General features: G+C 45.1%; 2 protein-coding genes across 2 annotated transcripts in view; one reads left to right on the top strand and one right to left on the bottom strand.

Annotated features, from left to right (window-relative positions):
• Positions 1-17,647, top strand: part of LOC149359140 (isocitrate dehydrogenase [NADP], mitochondrial-like) — a 33,069-nt gene extending 15,422 nt beyond the window's left edge. The window contains exons 2-10 of the mRNA XM_089571381.1: positions 3,544-3,638; positions 5,712-5,877; positions 7,168-7,328; positions 7,876-8,159; positions 11,249-11,400; positions 12,435-12,547; positions 14,434-14,531; positions 17,116-17,208; positions 17,485-17,647. Of these exons, the coding sequence (XP_089427507.1) occupies positions 3,544-3,638; positions 5,712-5,877; positions 7,168-7,328; positions 7,876-8,159; positions 11,249-11,400; positions 12,435-12,547; positions 14,434-14,531; positions 17,116-17,208; positions 17,485-17,566 (1,244 nt within the window). The 3' untranslated portion in view covers positions 17,567-17,647. The remainder of the gene's footprint in view (positions 1-3,543; positions 3,639-5,711; positions 5,878-7,167; positions 7,329-7,875; positions 8,160-11,248; positions 11,401-12,434; positions 12,548-14,433; positions 14,532-17,115; positions 17,209-17,484) is intronic.
• Positions 17,648-17,874: 227 nt separating this feature from the next.
• Membrin (golgi SNAP receptor complex member 2) lies at positions 17,875-18,859 on the bottom strand. The gene has a single exon (XM_089571382.1). The coding sequence runs from the start codon at positions 18,598-18,600 to the stop codon at positions 17,959-17,961; it is 642 nt and encodes a 213-aa protein (XP_089427508.1). The 5' UTR covers positions 18,601-18,859; the 3' UTR covers positions 17,875-17,958.
• Between the last annotated feature and the right edge of the window lie 388 nt (positions 18,860-19,247).

The raw sequence follows: 19,247 nt of genomic DNA, 5'->3' as shown, positions 1-19,247 counted from the left end.
TAGGGGTGATGGAGTAAAACCGTGAGTATGATTTTGCTGCGCCCTAGTCACAGCAGCCAGTGGATACGGTGTCCAAGGCGCCGACTAATCACGAGTTGTGCCCCGCCACGGTGGCTCAGTGGTTACGGCGCTCGGCTGCTGACCCGAAAGACGCGGGTTCGATCCCGGCCGCGGCGGCTGAATTTCTTGAACGCGAAATTCTAGAGGCCCGTGTGCTGTGCGATGTCAGTGCACGTTAAAGAACCCCAGGTGGTCGAAATTTCCGGAGCCCTTCACTACGGCGTCTCTCATAGCCTCAGTCGCTTTGGGATGTTAAACCCCGATAAACCAAACCAACCAATTCTCGTCAAGTGACGGATGAAATTTTAATGAGTGGGATAGTCACGTATGTAGGCAATAATGCTGCAGAAAAGGCTGGTATGAATGCATGTCGTGTTATGATCGCTGTGTGGATGCCGATGCATGGTACAATCTCGACCGGTCCAGTACAAAGCGAGCACTAGACCTCCCACTGTTCGAGGGTCGCGTGTACTGGTTAACCAGGTGGGCCTCCCGTAACTCCTGGTAGGAGTTACGGGCGCCGCCTGCTAGACCGCCTGCACATCCAACACGAATGCACTCCAGAGGATACGTGTCGGATTCCGGAGCTGCGTCACAAGCTCTGGGTCCTTCCACTCCCGCGCAACATGGACACGCGTACACACGAAGGCAGACGAGAGGCGCGCGCTCGGGCCCTCGAACACCAACACGGATCCAGACAGGGTATATACTACGTTGACGTGGCAGGACCAACACGTTAACGGCCTCTCATACCGAGCTCCAAATTTAACGCAAGCCGAGGAGGTAGCCATAGCTTATCGCCTCGGACCCGAATTCGAAGGTAATCATCCCAGGTTCGCGTCGAGCCTGTGAACACTGCCTGGCTGGCGAAGTTTTACCTTTAGCCTACCATATTCTAAAGCTGACAGTAAGGGAATCGGACCCTTCACCCATACGCATAGTTTGGACTCCGGGTCTTCAGGGCCTTAGAGGTAACGAGGCTGCGGCCGCCCGACCGCGTACCCACCTCATCCAGGCTCCTCCGGCTCAGAGATTAGGCAATCGCTGCTGCGGTTCAGCGAAATTCTGGAACACTATCGCGAACGGAATCGGCTTTTCCCGGTCCCTGCAGAGGGTCTGAGTGAAGCCGATGAGCTAACACTGAGGCGCCTGCAGACCAACATATTGTTGTGTCCTGCAGTAGCGAAACATTTTGACCCCAAAATTGATGGGCGCTGCTCTCACGTTGAGGAAGTGTCTGATAACTTCCACATGATTTAGGGGAGAATCCTTCCGTTCCCCCAAACCCTTCCCATATGGGAGGCAGCCCTGCTCAACTGCTCGCGACGGGCGCGAGTAGCGGCCTCGTCCAGCGGGGTCCCGGACTAAGGACTCTACCTATGTAAAGGGCCACTTCTGCCTGCAAACTCTCACTGAATGAAAAGTTATCGCCACCGCCACCACCACCACCCAGATTGTTGCGCTTGCCGCGTTCGTCCATGCAACTGGCGTCCGAACGAACCTCCAATTCCCGCGTTGTCCTTCGTTTCCTACCCCTTGCTTTTGGCTTCACCTAGCTCTCACCGAAAACACGATTGCTTATAGCGTACGTAACGAACGACACCCTTCAAAGACTTCATTACACGACTTCCCTCTCTCGGCGTGAACCGAGAGGCTTCGCACCTTGAGCATTCCTCACAGCGTCCTCTCGAAACACACACGCACCGTATTGAGTAGCCAGCCCCTGAATCGATGTCACTCTTTTCCTTTTGTTGCGGTTGAATTTCTTTGGAGGAGAAATTCTAGAGGTGCGTGTACTGTGCGATTTCAGTGCACGTTAAAGAACCCCAGGTGGTCGAAATTTCCGGAGCCCCCCACTACGGCGTCTCTCATAGCCTAGTCGCTTTGGGGCGTTAAACCTCATAAACCAAACCAAACCTTTTGTTGTCATGGGCTTGGGCTCCGGTTGTCGAAAACACTCATCCCCGGGGTGATCCACGATCGGTATGGTTCGGTTCTGCCCACACCGTGGTTCTGCCTCATGGATCGTGTGCCCGCAAGTGAACGCATTGCTCCCGACGTCGGATGGTTGGAGGCACGAGCAGTTATGCAGTTTTTTAGTTCGAAAAGTACTACTTGGCGCAGCTGAAGAACCCGGGGTATGTGTGAAGCCTCAACCTTTGACGGAGAGCGAGCGGTGGAGGTCTTGTTGGCCTTGCAAAACTGCTCCGTCAACGCGCGGAACCCCCCTCTTCCTCCTCCCCGCGGCCGGCTGCCGATAGCGGCTAACGATAACATCTTGCATGAGTTGCCTTTGAGGCAGTGTTGCCACGAGGGCTTTCGTACGTCCTGCTCGCTTCAACTACGTTAAATACCTGCTTTTTTTTTTTTTTCGCGTCTGCTGCTTTGACGGAAAGCGTAAACGTGAACGATGTAAGAGCGTGACACGCCATCTGCTAGGAACCAGCTACGCCTGCGCAATGGCAACAAGATAGCTGTCACCTAAGTGCAGCTATGGTGGCTTACAGCCACCATAGTGCAGCATGTGGAAATGCATCACTGAGCACAATGCAAAGTTCGACAAAAGCATTTGTTGGGCGAGTTGGTGTTTTCGATGATCCATAACTACAGCGCAAACGACAGGACAGAGATGTTATGGATCATCGAAAACACCAACTCGCCCAACAAATGCAGCGCTGTGTGGTGTCCCTTCTTCATCTCTGTCCTGTCGTTTGCGCTTTAGTTATGGAGCACAATGCAACCATCCTGCTTGAAAAGGAAATGTGGACCCCAATTCACACAAGATGTGTGAAGGTGCATATCCTAAAATGATGTTCTCTCTCACGCATAATTCCTTTTAGGTTGGCTAGTGTGCATGTTGTTTGTTCACTCCACCACAAAACCCTCAATCGATTTGGCAAAGTTTATTTCTTTTTTAATGAACCGTTCTGAAAAGAAAGGGAAGTTGACTTGCTTGCGTCTGATACATATTGCTTTGTTTTATTTGTCGCCATTGAACTAAGAAAGATACTTTTGATAATACCGCACCTTTCAACTCCTTAACTTTCATATCCATTCGCAATTAGTGTCCCCCGCCGCGGTGGCTCAGTGATTACGGAGCATGGCTGCTGACTCGAAAGACGCGGGTTCGATCCCGGCCGCGGCGGCCGAACTTCTATGAAGGCGAAATTCTAGAGGCCATTGTGCTGCGCGATGTCAGTGCACGTTGAAGAACCCCAGATGGTAGAAATTTCCGGAGCCCTTCACTACGGCGTCCCTCATAGCCTGAGTTGCTTGGGACGTCAAACCCCAATAAACCAATAAACCAGCAATTAGTGTGCATGTATGGGCTGTATTGCTTGGTTTTTATTAAATCTTGAAATATCTTGAAATTAATATGCTAGATCACCTTACGTATTTTTTCACTGGTCCTTCCATACTATCATTGTTAATGGCTTCTAAAATGACGCCTCGTTTTCTTCCTTTTTTTTTTCCTTTTTGCAGATGGAACGGACAAAAGGATTGAGGTGCAGAACCCTGTGGTGGAGCTTGATGGCGATGAGATGACACGGATCATATGGGAAAAGATCAAAGAGGAGGTATGTTTTGTGCCAGCTTCTCTGTTATGAGCTGGTTGTAGCGTTCATTGGTTGTAGTGTTCACTACTATGCAGTCGCAGGTCAAAATCGTAAGAAAGTCCGACGTAGCCGAGACTCATAAAATTTCGTCAGAAACGCATGCAAGAGCAGCAAAGTTTAGTCAACGACAGGACGACAACTCGAGCAATTCTTGCTCTCTTGGAGACACGGAAAGACCTTTTTTGTAGTTTTTAGTGTTGTGTCGATAGCGCTCGGTGGCCGCGGAAACCCGAGCGCCAGTTAGGTTGGCTTCCTTGCACAGCACTGCCACCATGCAACGGCGGCGGCAGGCCACGCGCCAGCGAGGGCGGCTTTCCTGCATTACAGTTGTGTCAAGTGGAAAGTAGTACGTCAGAGCAAAAGCTATCACCGTTTTCACTGCCTCCGCGGCAAGTTGATATAAGCGCAGGATGGTTGTTGCAAGGCAGCTGTTTGCGCCGATGCTTCCGATGTGTTGTCAACAGGTTTGTAAGTACAGTCATCGGAAAAATTCCAGTGGCTCTAGTTTGAGAGGCGTGAACACATGCTGACCTCTAGCTTGGTTACCAACCCACCTCACCACTGTAGCTTCCGTGGCACTGTTGGCGAGTGCGAGACAAAGCGTAAATGCCGCACCACCACTAGTCATTTGCGTAGTGTGGGGAAACCTACCGCCTGCCATCCGAGCGGGCACTGCTATGGCCAACCACTTCGATATGTAAAACAAAAATAGCATGTGTTGTTGAAATATTTATGGAGCGTTTGATATAGCCAATAATTCGTAATATTTGTGTTTGTTATATTGGGGATTGAGTGTGATTCATTCTCCTTTGCGGGTAGAATTAAACCACAGTTTGAAGGCAGCAAGTTGTTGCAACCTGTTGTTTCCCACCGGTGGCATTTCTGAAAATATAGATCATTGTGTGCCTGCTAAGCTAGTGGTTGCTATGGCAAATTCCAACCTGTATAATTAACAGATGCTGAATGTGCATGCTAATGCTTTATGAGTGCACTTTAGAGTAATATCAGCATCTGATGCATTATGGAATACACGGAATGCATATGTATTTTTCCTTTGGTTTAGAAGTTGGCTGTTCTGTCATTAGGTGTGAATGCAGTAGGGTAATGAAACTGACCCAGTGGTTTGTGAAAGTTCTGTTGTCCACAAATTTAACAAATGACTAAAACAGATTTCAAAAAGTTGTAACTGTTGATTTGAATAACGCTTCATTAGTTTCACAACTGCTAGTCTGCAGAGTGCCAACTCGACACATTAGACAGTATCTATGAAAAAAGCAAGCCGCAGAAGCTGCAATCAAAATAGCAACAACCTTATAGTGCTAGATAACTGAATGCCGCTTCAAGCATTTCATGTGTGAAGTGTTACTTTTCAAAGCAGTACACTCTAGCTTAATATCAGCTTTATCATGTCCTTTCGTGTCCCAATTGCCATTACACATGTTCGCTTGCATGTACTATCGCGCTCAATATGAGTTGCAACGCGCGGTCATCGACCGGGGCTCGTTCCGTGGTGTGCCTCCTCCAAACACTCGCTCGGAATTCTGGGAGAAACTTTTTCCTGAGCGGGGGTGCTGTTGTTTCCTGGAACAGCAGTTTCTCCCAGAATTCCGAGCGACTGTTTGGAGGAGGCACACCACGGAACGAGCCCCGGTCGATGACCGCGCGTTGCGACTCATATTGAGCGCGATAGTACCTCCACCACTCAAATCTGAGTACTGTGCTGACAAATTACGCGTACTGTGCCATGCCTTTGGAAGCACCATGTGTTAGATGTATTGTTATCATGGCAAGTTTTACAGCAGGTGCTACGGTAGGTGCCAGCCATGCGCAAGCTCATCTGTGGAAACGTATGATTTGTGAGGCACTGCACAAAGTAGGAAAACATGCAGACTGGACTTGAGCTGTCCTGTTGCATGTGTGTTTCTTGTCATTGCCTGTGTTGCACCTCATGAGTTGTGAAAGATCATCAACTGTTTTCTTCTTCTTCTTGGCGATAAATGTTTTTCTTTCCTTTTTCATATTTTTTTTTTGCAGTTGATCTTCCCTTTCCTAAAGCTGGACTGTAAATACTATGACCTCGGTCTGCCAAGTCGCGACAAGACAGATGACCAGGTGACTTACGACGCAGCACATGCCATAAAGAAGTACAATGTGGGCATCAAGTGTGCCACTATCACGCCTGATGAGGCCAGGGTTGAAGGTTAGTGCACGAAAATAACCTTTTATACAGACACTTAATACAGCTCTACCAAAGTATCTTCTTAGTAAAATTCAATTGCTTGGCTGTTAGTTTTGTTGTTGATGTGGACTGGGCTGCACAAGATGCACCTATAGATATTGCTGAGAAATTCGGAATTGTGATTGGAATATTTTTTTTCCCATCATTTGATTGAAACTCTCAACATTCATGATGACGCTGGGAGAATTATGGGCTTCTTGATTACTGGCCGGCAGCAAATGGTGTGGTTTATCCTCGGAGACCCAACATCAGAGAAGTACTTGCTGTTGACACAGTTTTCTTGTGAAGATGGCCTGTGACAGCAACACCTGTATTTTCTTTGGTGTTTACTAGCTTATAACAGCTCTATTTTCAGTGTTAGTAGCCACTTTGTTATTAAAATGTGGTAATCAATAGATAGGCAGACTTCAGTTTGTTCTTGGTGTCCATTTAAGTGTGCTGAAAGCAATGTGTTAGTGTTATTGGCTGACATTTTGAGTTGGATGTGGCCAAGCGTATTTTTTTCACATGAAATACATGCTGTGAAGGTTTCAAGGTAGTTTCACTGTTTACAGCCTATTTCTTCTAGTTTTGTTGGTCTGCCGCGGTGGCTGAGTGGTTGTGGCGCTCAGCTGCTGACCCAAAAGAAGCAGGTTTGATCCCGGCCGCGGATGTTGCATTTCGTTGAAGGCAAAATGATAGAGGCCTATGTACTGTGCGATGTCAGTGCACGCTAAAGAACACCAGGTGGTCAAAATTTTTCATAGCCCTCCATTACGGTGTCCCTCATAGCCAGTCGCTTTGGGACGTTAAGCCCCACAAAACTCATCTAGTTTTGTTGGAAGATATAGCACATACATTTTTTCAAAGGAAACATTTGTTGGCGAAGAAATTTAAACAGGTGTTGGTATCTCACATCAATCAGGAGAATATTTTGATTAATTTCAGTATCGTGCTGGTGGTCATCTTCAATTGCTTTGTTACTTTGCCAAAATTCTGTAATATTTTGTTTTAATTCACTGTTAATTCCTTAATATTTGTCACATGGACGGTTGATGAGGCATGTTGTACTGGCATCACAGCTTTTGCAAAGTTCACCCAATGTAAATATTTCGCCATACTAATAGTGCACTTCGTGGTAACTCTAACAGTCCAGCTTTTCCCCTGTTTTTTCACATCCAAAAAATGAAGAAGTTTGTTTTTTGTCCTTGCTTAGCAACACAAGCTACTTTTGCTCCTTGTTCATCTGTACACTCTCCTTGCTTGCTTCAGAGTTCAACCTGAAGAAGATGTACCCTAGCCCCAATGGCACCATCCGTAACATCCTCGGTGGCACAGTGTTCCGAGAGCCCATCCTTTGCAAGAACATTCCCCGCCTTGTGCCCGGATGGACCCAGCCCATTGTCATTGGAAGGCATGCGTTCGGTGACCAGGTGTGATTTGTACCATAATTCTGAACACATTCATAAAGCTCGGGAAGGATTGTCCATCTCCATGTGCATTACAGTGCAAAGGAAAACAAATATGGAAGTGCTGACTTGGGTGCGGGTACAACTAGTGTTTCACTTCGTGTGAATAAATTGAACACCCTGGAAGCACAATTAATTGGATGAGTGAGAATTGTTTCAAAGAAGGGAAAATGCTGGGCATAGGGTGCATTTCTCTATCTTTATGCTTGCTTCTAATGCTGCAAAATACAACATGGGTGAAATTCTAAGATGACCGTGTCTTGCAAGAACATCTTCTTTTTGGACCTTGTGCAAGTCTTCAAGGTAACAGCATTGTCACATTGAGGCTTATTTCTGTGTTCTCATTTTGCCTGTGCATCTGTGTCTCGTAACTAAACCCTTTGCAACCATTGTATGGCAGAGAAAAACCTTTATTGAGTTTAGCAAACTATGCACGCAAATCCAACTGGACATATGCCTACCACGTGTTCATTTGTCGCCTAAATCCACGCATCCGTCTCTCTCATTTCAGTACAAGGCCATGGACAGGGTGGTGTCAAACATGGGCAAGGTTGAGCTGGTGTTTACGCCCGCTGACGGCGGCGATAAGCAGCGGCACGGGGTGTTTGACTTCAAAAAATCGGGCGGTGTCGTTATGGCCATGTACAACACGGATGAGTCGATCGAAGGCTTTGCCCACTCTTGCTTCCAGTACGCGCTCATGAAGGAGTGGCCGCTCTACCTGAGCACCAAGAATACTATCCTCAAGCAGTACGATGGCCGTTTCAAGGACATCTTCCAGAGCATCTATGAGAGGTGCTTGCTTGTTACTTCATTCTAATATCTGATGACATTTTTTATTTAGTTAGTGTGATGATATGTTCCAAGAGGCAGTAGTGGTATGGAGATATGATGGAGATGTACAGTGCTTACTGATCATACTATTTATGGCGCCGCCGCGGTGGCTCAGTAGTTATAGTGCTCGGCTGCTAACCCGAAAGACGTAGGTTCGATCCCGGCCGCGGCGGTTGAATTTCTTTGGAGGAGAAATTCTAGAGGCCCGTGTACTGTGCGTTGTCAGTGCACGTTAAAGAACCCCAGGTGGTCGAAATTTCCGGAGCCCTCCACTACGGCGTCTCTCTTAGCCTTAGTCGCTTTGGGACGTTAAGGCCGGTTCACATGCAAGCGACTGAGCGATTGAGCGACGCGTCGCAGCGAAAATTTCCAACTTGTTGAAACCTCGCCGCTCGTCGCAGCGACGACTCAAAACAGGTTTTTCCGCCGCGGCGACAGGATTCGCTAGCATTTTCGCTGTCATGTGAAACAGGCTTTAAACCCCATAAACCAAACCATACTATTTATGCAGGAAATGGAATGCGTGCATGCTGTTATATAACAGGTGGCACCATGTCATCAACACTCTCAGAACTCCTGTACTATTAGCACCATATACAGCATTCTGTCACTTCTTACTATAATTTTATTGTTATTTAAAGCGTCATTTTGTTGTTGTTATCTGTGTGAAAGGTCGTTTTGAATCTGAAGACTTTGGCATATTGCATGGCTTTTACAGCCTGCAAACAAGCTAAAAAGGGATGCCTGAATTGCTGGTACAGTAAAACTATTTTAAACCGTAGTTGGCCGGAACTCTGAAGAATTACGTTCTAAACAGAAGTATGGCAAGGTTGCTCACTTACCGCATTTACTCGCATAACTTGTGCACTTGTTTTCTTCAAATTAATGTTAAAAAAGTAGGTGTGCGAAATTTGCCAACAAATCCTAAAAAAACTCTACAAAGGTCATAACGTGCAGTATGTACCACAGATAAAGTTGACTCCAAATAGTATAAGTTGACGCATTGACGCAAACAGTACGTGTTAACCGGCACGTACGCGGTAAGCTGGTGTTGTTTATGCAGATACAAAATGCGTTATGTTCAGCGGATGCAAAGTCAACGATTTCACATACTACTCATAGAACGAAATTACTGTTTAAGTGGCTATGTTTTAAAGAGGTTTTACTGTACTAGTAGTTGCAAGCGCAGTACACAACACAAGTAGCATAACGGGGTTCACATTGGTTTCACATGAGCGTCCCTAATGTTACCTTTGGAGTGCTATCTTCCTCAGAATATTTAATTAATGTAAAGACTTGCTGAATTCATTATTTGTGCACAGAAAAACATTTGACGTTCTCTGTCAAAGCCATTTAATTGAAGTGAGTTTGCAATGCATATAGCGATAGAGTTCTGGTACTGAACAAACCCCACAACTGTTCAGACCTTGGTGCTAAATATAGACTCCCGTCAAGATGAACTTGAAAGGACCAGAAAATTTGTTAAACTTATCGGAAGCTCATCTTTGCAGAAGTGCCCTCAAAAAAGATATGTATGCACGTTATGCATGTCCAAGGCGTGTTGCATGAAAGCATTGAATAAAATGACCTTGCTAGCAATGAGAGGATAATTGCAGATGGAGCATATACGGCACTATGCATGTACTGAGCTGAACATTGAGGGCATAAGCAGTCGCATTGTCCTACTTGAAAACAGCATTGGTGTAGTTTTCTTTTCGCCTCTCTTTTTCAGTATTTCACTTCTGCAGCCAGTGCTATTTGTTTTTTTGTTTTTTTCTCTCCTGACTTGATTTTTGAGGCTCCCAGTGCATTGAAGGTTCCTAGCTGAATAGCTGTGCATATCTCTGATCTTACTTCTTCTGCAGTGCAGTTGTTATTAACTCTACGAGCAGGTGCATCATGTGCCTTTCCGCCTGCCGCAGGCAGTGGCCATGTGGAACCGATATCTCACCATCTCTGCGCCGTGATAACTCATGTATTGTGATGTCATATCAGTTAAAAATTCGGCTCCCAACTGTTAAATCCCTAAGTCAAAAAGCAGGTCTACATCTTGCCTACGCACCTTTTAAGTCCGCCGGTGGCAGCGCGTGGCATGTCGCACGTGCATGACTCTTAATATCTGGCATCTCTGCGCCGTGCACAGGCTGGAGTGAAAGTGCCTTGCCCTTTCCGCATCGGCAAGAAAGCATGCCCCTGCAAGGCATCTTCTCCGCACAGCCACATGAATTTGCACGAAAGTCATTTTGTCAGGGTGCGCTTTCTTACCTGGAAGCGTTTATACGTTTTTCCTTTGCTCAACAGTGCCGCGCAGACACCCCATGAGTGCCATTGCTTGGGGTTGTCAGGCTTTGCGGCCGCTGCGCAATTTCATCTTAACCAAATTATGCGTGAAACATTTCGTGTTGAGCAGATTTTTTTACATGGTCTGAACTGTTAATCTTATCCGAGAATTCGTCTTAACTGAGTTCTTCTTAATGGGAGTCTACTGTATTCAAGTGTTTTCATCAATCATGGGCAGGCAGTTTGAGGTGAAAGGTACATTGTACATCAGGACTTCTTAAATGTTTCTAATGTCCCGAAATTTAGATCAGCTGGAATCTTATGATTAACATTCTACTGTAATCGCAGTGGCTACCATACTGGGGCTATATATTGTTACAAGCACAATTATACATGTCAACAGAAGCACCACGATGCAGCAGGGTAAGATAGCAAGAAACACTGGTGGGCTAAGGTGCAGTGAGTTCATCATCATCATGGTAAAAAAAAACTTGGAACATGCGACTTTTGCCTGTCATTTTATTTACAGATGCCCTGCGCTGTGCTCACATTGCCTGTCTTGTTACCAGTGTAAACCGGATACTCTTGTCATGGTTTCAGATTCATTCACCTTTGTTTTTTTACTCTTCCGCAATTCAGTAATTTCCTCAACCATGACTGACTGTGTTTTCTCTCCTCTGATTATTATAACTTGCCGTCGCTTCTAATAAACTAACAAAGTAAGTAGTCATGATCTGTCAAAAAAATACCTTGCTCATTCTATTTTGCAGGGACTACAAAGAAAAGTTTGAAGCAAGGAAAATGTGGTACGAGCACAGGCTCATTGACGATATGGTTGCTCAAGTGCTCAAGTCCTCTGGTGGTTTCGTCTGGGCCTGCAAGAACTACGACGGCGATGTGCAGTCCGATATCATTGCTCAAGGTCAGTTGCAGTGTTTTTCTTTTGTGAGGAAAGCAAAGAAGCCCCAAAATGATTTAGATAGGTTATCTCTATACTTATGCCTTGCTTCGTAATGCTTACGACTGCAGCTCCAAACCTTATGACCGATGGCTGTCAGACTCTGCTGCAGAGTGCTGCTGGTAGCAGAGTTACGAGCTACATAGGGTACTTTTAAAATAGGAGAAGGGATATCATTATACAGTATTTACATAATTTGTGCATGCAGAGTTGAGGCTGTAGAAATAAATGAAGGTTCGTTATAGCTTAGATGTTTAATTCTTGGCCCGGCATTGGTTTTGGGTCCAGCTTGCACCATTGCATCCGCTTTGTCATCCCTCGTGTAGTACAAGCTGGAAGGAAATGAATTAATGTCCACAGTACACAATAAACAACAGGACACTGCATTCTCCTTTGTGAAGCATGCACCAGTAGGTGCTCAGGGCAAAGATGCCAAGGCTTAGGTGCCTTGTTTGGCAAACAGATGTAGTGGGCGGCCACAGACAATTTAGTGGCTGGAGAAACAAGAGCCTATGAAGCCCCTTGGAAGAAGTTTGTGTTTGGTGACCTTACAATCTCCTCCCATAAGTTTGTGTGGAGGCGTTTTAGTTCGACAGGAGCTCTTTCATCTTCACATCTTTACCTCGTATGTTTCAAATCACCTGACATAAAGTTAGGAACTCTTCTGGTATCAGACAGCTTTCTTTATTATTGTTATGTGCTTGCCAATGGCTATGCTTTTCTTAAGATTGCATAGTTCCTGTTGCTTCTGATTAAGTGCATGGCTCGTCTTGTGCTGTGCTCGTTGAAACTCCCCATTTTCGCATTTCAAAGAAGTAAAAAACATCGCAGCGATGACGGACAAGACAGAAGAAAGAAGGACAAGCGCTGTCTTGTCCGTCGTCACTGCACTGTTTTTTACTTCTTCAATATGCGCCAACTCGCTCAGTTTTCGGTTCCTCTGCAGTCCATTTTCGCATCAGCTAATGTGCATTCTGTTTCGCTTGAATTTTTGACAGGCTACGGTTCACTTGGTCTGATGACAAGTGTTTTGGTCTGTCCTGATGGGAAGACTGTCGAGGCTGAGGCGGCACATGGAACTGTCACCAGGCACTACAGAGAGCACCAAAAGGTTCGCTTAGTTTTTGCGATATCCAGACCAAAGTTACGTGGGGAAAAAAAAAAAAAGATGCACATGTTTTGTGGCATGCATTATATGATCTTGTGCTCCTTTAACAGCAATCACTAAGCAGCATCATTGATATGCATGTTGGCTTTGCATATAACGTGCAGTTTCAGGAGACCAGAACTGGTGGTAGGCCTTTGCCAGACACTGACGTAAGCCATAATTTGCAGCAAGGTGCTTTAAGTATTGTCAGATAATTGCGCTGCCCTCTTTTTCTCTTTTGTTTCATGTCCTCTTCCACGTAAGTGTATTCCTTTTCAGATCCTTTTTCTCTTTTCTCAAAGTACCCATTTTACCTAGTTTCTATATTACAGCTGTACATAGTCATGCATTTTCATGAGTGTGCAAAAACTTTGTGAAAACTTTCATTTTCATGAGCAGATGCCACACTTTTTAAAATGCCATTTTTACTAATCGCGGAGGGGCAAATCCTAATGAAAGCATGGAGGAGTGTGTAAGTGCTGTGGGAACTGGTTGGAGGAGCCCATTTGGTAGTGGAAGAATGATATTCTGGGTAAAATGGGGCTCTCACTGAGTGTCATATATAGCGCCTGTGCGCTCATTATGCACACTTTGATGAACACTCTGTCAAAATACTTTAGCCCAGCTGTAACCAGCACATTAATTGGGTAAGGAATCACTTGTTTAGTTCTGTGGGCAACTTTTTTTTTTTGCTAGCAATGGAGGCATGTTTGACAATGCATTGGTGTGGACAGGTTGGTCAGGCACAGCTGATTGTGTAACTCCAACTACAAGTGGCAACACTGGGGTCTGCTTAAAGGGACACTGAGGAGAAATTGAAGTTGGCTTGTATCGACAGAATACCAGCCCCTGATTACAAAAACGCCACTCATACTGACAACAAAGCTCTTGTAACGTAGAAAAGAGCAAGAACCAAAATACAGGTATCGCCGCCACAGGCCAAACTCGCAAGTACAAGCGTGATGAGATCATAGGACAAAACAGTGTTGCTAGAACGAATGGTTCTAGCAACACCAGGAGCCGAGAAATCATGAATCACTGAGGTGCAGCCAATGCATGCGCAAATCTCCTTGACGTCGCCAGATGGCGCCACGTGCCCGGCAGCTACGCGCGCTCCTGAAGCATCGGGACAAATCAGCGCCTGTTTTCCGGCGGTAGGCGGGCTTCCGGTATTCCGCTAGCGGTAACAAGGTACACGGTATGCTAAAGGTGTCTAGTATTTGCGAGAACTTCGTTGACGACTTCGAGAACGAGATCCATCGTAACGCTGGCAAAACGCCAGTGCAAACGTAATCGAAGCGACTGTAGCGACGGCCGCAATAGCCGATAGGAGAATCCCAAGTTTGAATCAGAGCGGCGGGAAAAACTTTTTCAACTTCGAATCCAAATTTCTTAGAAATAAATGCCTTTCGCTGCCGGCCAAGTGGCAACAAAGCCATGACATGCCGAACTATCGGATTTTACTATAAAAAAAATATTAATAGTGCTCTCCTCAGTGTCCCTTTAATGCAAGCACCTGTGCACTTTGTAGTGTTGCTATTTGCGTTTGGCACCAAAGAATTAAGCTGGGCATGTTTAAGGCATGGCGTCGCAGTACCGCCTGTGTCAGCCATTGTATTTGCAGGGTTTCCATGATGCACATTTGGCGTGGCTGCTCATGACTTCGCGCTTGGCTTGCTGAGTGAGCTGGCTCGTTTAAAATGTCCTAATGTGCTTAGGTAGCTTTAACACTGTACAATTAACAGCTGTTATTTGTACTTTCTACACTGAAAGAGTGATGGTCTTCATAAGTTACGGCATGATTTCATGCATATGCACAAAATTTTGCTTTTCTTATTTCTTGCTTGCAGGGCAATAAGACTAGCACAAATCCCATCGCAAGTATCTTTGCATGGACCCGTGGTTTGGATCACAGGGCCAAGCTGGACAAAACCCCTGACTTACACAAGTAAGCACAAGTTATGACAAAGCTTTTGGACCAAGACTTTATCCTGTGATTCAGTAAAAGATCATCTCTGGTGTTTTTCTAAGTTTCGAGTACATTACTAAATCTTTTACTGTAGGTTTTTACTTTCTCTCCTGATCATTTTTGCTAACTTTGGCAGCGTCTGAGCACTTCACTGATGTGAAAATCAATTAGTTTGTCATTTTTGTGACGTCAGTTTAGGCGATTTCTATGAAGAGCACTGTGTTTGAAACATTGTATGTTACTCGCACATTGATACACCTCCAACCTATTTGCAGAAAAAACATTTTCAGATTTGTATTTGGTCATTTCAGCAATTTCATGAACAGAGTCATCAGCAGTAATTTTTTTTTGCAGCCAAGCAACATTTCTATGAGTTGTTGTTCTGAGGCACCTGTTCCTGCATTCTGCGTAGGTGTAATCAGTTGTCCAAGCACCAGAGCGGCCGCAGGAACATTCTGGAGGGTGGCTAGCAGTATAACATGCCACCCGCGGCAGATGGCGTGTGAAGAGCTGCACTCAAATATTTCGTTCCCAACTGTCGTAATTGTCTCATTTTTTTTTTTTTTTTCACTGTTGGTAGCATCATCACTGCATCCCGTAAAACACTGCCTCTGACCAAGTACCGTATTTTCCGGTGTACAAGACGCACCCGCCATATATGCAGGGTGTCATTGAAAAAATTGGTATATAAGACGCACCCGTGTATAAGACGCACCCCCATTTACCCAGTTAGGCTAGTGAGGCTTAATTAAACATGCTTATGCGACCATCGCAAAATGCACCGTACGTGTGGTCCCCGTATTGAAGTATTAACCATGTTGCAACCGCGTTATTGGTAGTAATATTTTTTTGGTGGAAAAAACTTGAACATGAACCTGAGTAATTTCTGAACTCGCAAAAAAAAAACGGAAAATTTGCATATAAGACGCACCCTTGTATAGGACGCACCAGCAAGATTTTTGAAAAAAAAACGCGTCTTATACACCGGAAAATACGGTAACAAAGTTTTGTTTGAAAACGATTAGAGTTTGAGTAACGAGTTTTGTAACGAGTAGAGACACGTTCAGGGGTTATGGAATTGCCATCAATTAAGAAATTTAGAAAGATTAGGAGCCCCCAAAGTTGCCCTTTAAATGAACGCTATAAATGCAAAACGTATGCTAATGTCGCATTGGCACCATACAATGTGGCCCAGATCTGGAACGTTGGAATTTTTATTTTTCCAGGCCTTTTTTTCTGCCTGCTCCCTTCTGTGAAAGGAAGCTGACAACGTGCGACAGGAAAGAGAGAAATGACTGATAACCAGTTCACCTGGTTAATGCTTCTGTGGTACAGTCAAAACATTTAGCATTAAAACGCAATCTAACCTAAGCTTGGGTTTTGTGAAAACACTTGTAACCAAACTGTGTCATGCATTACTCGTTGCTAGTTTCATCAGGTGCTTGTAATATGTCTTGCAGCCTCCTCGCTTTAGTTTTGCGGTAACAACCTTAGAGCTCCCGGCCGCCGCGGTGGCTCAGCGGTTACGGTGCTCGGCTGCTGACCCGAAAGACGTGGGTTCGATCCCGGCCGCGGTGGCTAGAATTTCTTTGGAGGCCCGTGTACTGTGCGATGTCAGTGCACGTTAAGGAACCCCAGGTGGTCGAAATTTCCGGAGCCCTCCACTACGGCGTCTATCATAGCCTTAGTCGCTTTGGGACGTTAAACCCCATAAACTAAACTAAACTTAGAGCTCCGATGTGCCACAAAGAACCCTTGTTAAGGAGTGTAGACACCTAATTTTTGATTGCACGTTCTCTTCTTTTCAACAATTCGCAAGACATTAGTATACATGGATCACAATGTGGTATTTAAAATAATTTTATTGAATTTGAGTGATTTTCTTTTTCGTACTGTTTTAGTTTGAACAGCCAAATGATGGCTGTGCTGTCAAAGGCCAGCACAAGTTGTATGAGACATGAAAAAATTGCAATATAATAATAACTTCTTTGTTTTAATTCACTGGAACACTAAAGCTAGCTTGCCTCAAGAGCTGGAATGATAATGAATGAAGAAGCAGTGATTATGTGGCAGTTTTTTTCGTGTCTCCTGGGACCTATACCAACCTTTTGAAGTCACAGTGCTGCTAAAACCGAAACAGCTGAAGAAAAATTCAGCTGTAAATCGATTATAAGCAGTGGCCTTGTCATAGAGCATCTGCTTTGCATTAGGGAAGTGCTTGGTTCAGTCCCAAGTGCTGCCAGATACTCGCCGTTTTTCTAATGGGTACAAAATTTCCCCAGCCTGGTCCATGACTCTTATGGGCCGAAATGCTTGGGAAGAGGGTCTTGGAGCAAACCATTGTATTCAAGGAACACATGGTGATCCATGTCTAGTAACGTCTGATGCATCATTGCAAAGAAGAAAATATGCAAGCAAAAGTGGGTGTCAATACTACTTCAACAAGGGGTGTTTGCACCACATCAGTGTGTTATGACTGCCTCCACTGGGGTACTAAAAAGTTGCATACACAGCACATCTTGCATGGTATTTAGTTGATCCCAAACTTTTCTACCAATTTCAGGTTCTGCGAAGCCCTGGAGAAAGCTTGCATTGAGACAGTAGAATCGGGCAAGATGACCAAAGATCTCGCTGGATGCATCCATGGATTAAAAAAGTGAGAACAGTACCTGACTTGATTGAGTGCATATGTTTAGTTGAAACAAGATATCCTGAATTTAACTAGGTTATGTACAGCTACTCAGTTCTTCACTACAGCTCTGGCAGTGACAATGCAATGAGTATGCCAAATTGCATAGTCAAGTGTAAACTAAACTTTTGCCCTGCAGAAGGAATAAATGCGTTTGTTTGCTCACCAAACTAAATCAAACAGCATGATGCAATCTGCACACTAACTGATCACTGATTACTTTTTTTTTTTTTACTTTTCCAGTGTCAAAGAGGGCGACTACCTGAACACCATGGACTTCCTTGAAGCAGTCACTGAGAACCTCAAAAAGAAGCTGAACAAGTGATGGTCATTGCATAAATTTAAGGAGTTGCAGAGTACTTTGGCACAGTCATTTTGCAATAAAGATTTGATATGAAACAAGAGATTTATTCTTCTGCTTTCTGTTAATTTGGTCACCCGTGGTTAGCACCACCGTCTAAGTCACATATGGTCTCATGCTAAATATTTGACCGCACAGTCACTTTGCAATAAAGATATGAAACAAGGGATTTATTCTTCTGCTTCCTGTTAATTTGGTCACCCGTGGTAGCACCACCGTCTAAGTCACATATGGTCTCATGCTAAATATTTGACCGCACAGTCACTTTGCAATAAAGATATGAAACAAGGGATTTATTCTGCTTCCTGTTAATTTGGTCACCCGTGGTAGCACCACCGTCTAAGTCACATATGGTCTCATGCTAAATATTTGACCACAAGGAACATCACAACACACGTCACAAACATTCCACCAAAGAGGATAAATTTGTCCTGGTACGTTCTCCTCTCGATCATCCTCATCACAGTGTTAGACATGCCCAGAGTATTTGCCACATCCAGAATTTTGCGGTGCGCGCCCTTGAGCGTAGTCCTTTGCTCCCTGAGGCTGGTGAGTATGCTGCTGCCGCTACCAATCAAATCGTCCACGTTGCGGTTGGCGGACTGCGCCCTGGAATGGAACTGTAACGACTCGTCAATGTAGATAGCCGTGTCGCGGCTGTCGTTCGTGGCAAATTTCTTTGAAAGCAGCTCCTCTCGGTTTTGTAGGGCTTCTTCGCGTTCAAAGCGGCGGCGCTGAAGGTTGGCCAGAGCCGCCTGAAGATGTTTTTGTTCATACCTCAGTTCGTCAACTCTCATCTTAGCGTTCTGTCGACGCGACACTGGCTCCTTGCTGGCCAAGATGGCAAGTCGCTCGCAGTTTGAAGAGAGCTCGTTGATTTTTTCCTGAATTATACCCTCGATTCGTTGCGCTTCCTCGCCGACGGAGACTTCATATTTCTTGAAGCACTGGTGGATGTCTTCCACGATGCTGTTCGAGGCGTGGTAGAGCCGTTCCATGTTGAGGTACTCGGAGAAGCAGATGAGAAACTGAAAACAAGCTTATCACCTGTCAGGATTCGCTGCGCCGACAGGCGCGACTACGAATGCGACACCTGCCACATCGGCAAACAGCGCGAATGACAACAACCACGATTTGTAGTCCCGCACAACGTTGGTCCCGCACTTGGCAGAAGGTTGGGTTGCGTGGCTGTAGAACCGTACTGGAGTATACCTGGCCACGCCTAGCCATAAGCTGCTATGAGCGCAACTTCTTATATTTATATAATAAATATTATTCGTCCATTCAATATTGGAGGTTTAGCCAGTTTCACTGTTTCACCGTTTTCCCATGAACCACTTGTTGCCTGAAAAATGCAACACTCTCGCACACTTGACCATCATTTTTGTAAAATTAAAAAGTAAATAAAGCCAAACATCTTTAACTTTTTGGAAAAAATAAAAATAATACTCTTTAAATAAATTTACACCACTACAGAACATAGACAAATAACCTTGAAGCAGTGTCGAAGCCACTGTATCAATTCGTGCTTCTTTCACCTGGACAGCTGATGTTCAAACAAGGTATTCAGTAAATGCAATAGCTTGTGTGCATTCCTGCATTTTTAGTAGCGTTTAATGAAGTCTAAAGTGGTTTCAATATCGTA

This window comes from Amblyomma mixtum, chromosome 2 (assembly GCF_055824585.1).
Source record: "Amblyomma mixtum isolate Tamu chromosome 2, ASM5582458v1, whole genome shotgun sequence".
In the NCBI taxonomy this organism is placed as follows: Eukaryota; Metazoa; Arthropoda; class Arachnida; order Ixodida; family Ixodidae; genus Amblyomma; species Amblyomma mixtum.
This window is presented reverse-complemented; position numbering and strand designations above follow the sequence as displayed.

What these genes read in the sequence shown, in the direction of transcription:
- Membrin (XM_089571382.1), bottom strand. Translation starts at nt 18,600, where the DNA reads ATGGAACGGCTCTACCACGCCTCGAACAGCATCGTGGAAGACATCCAC.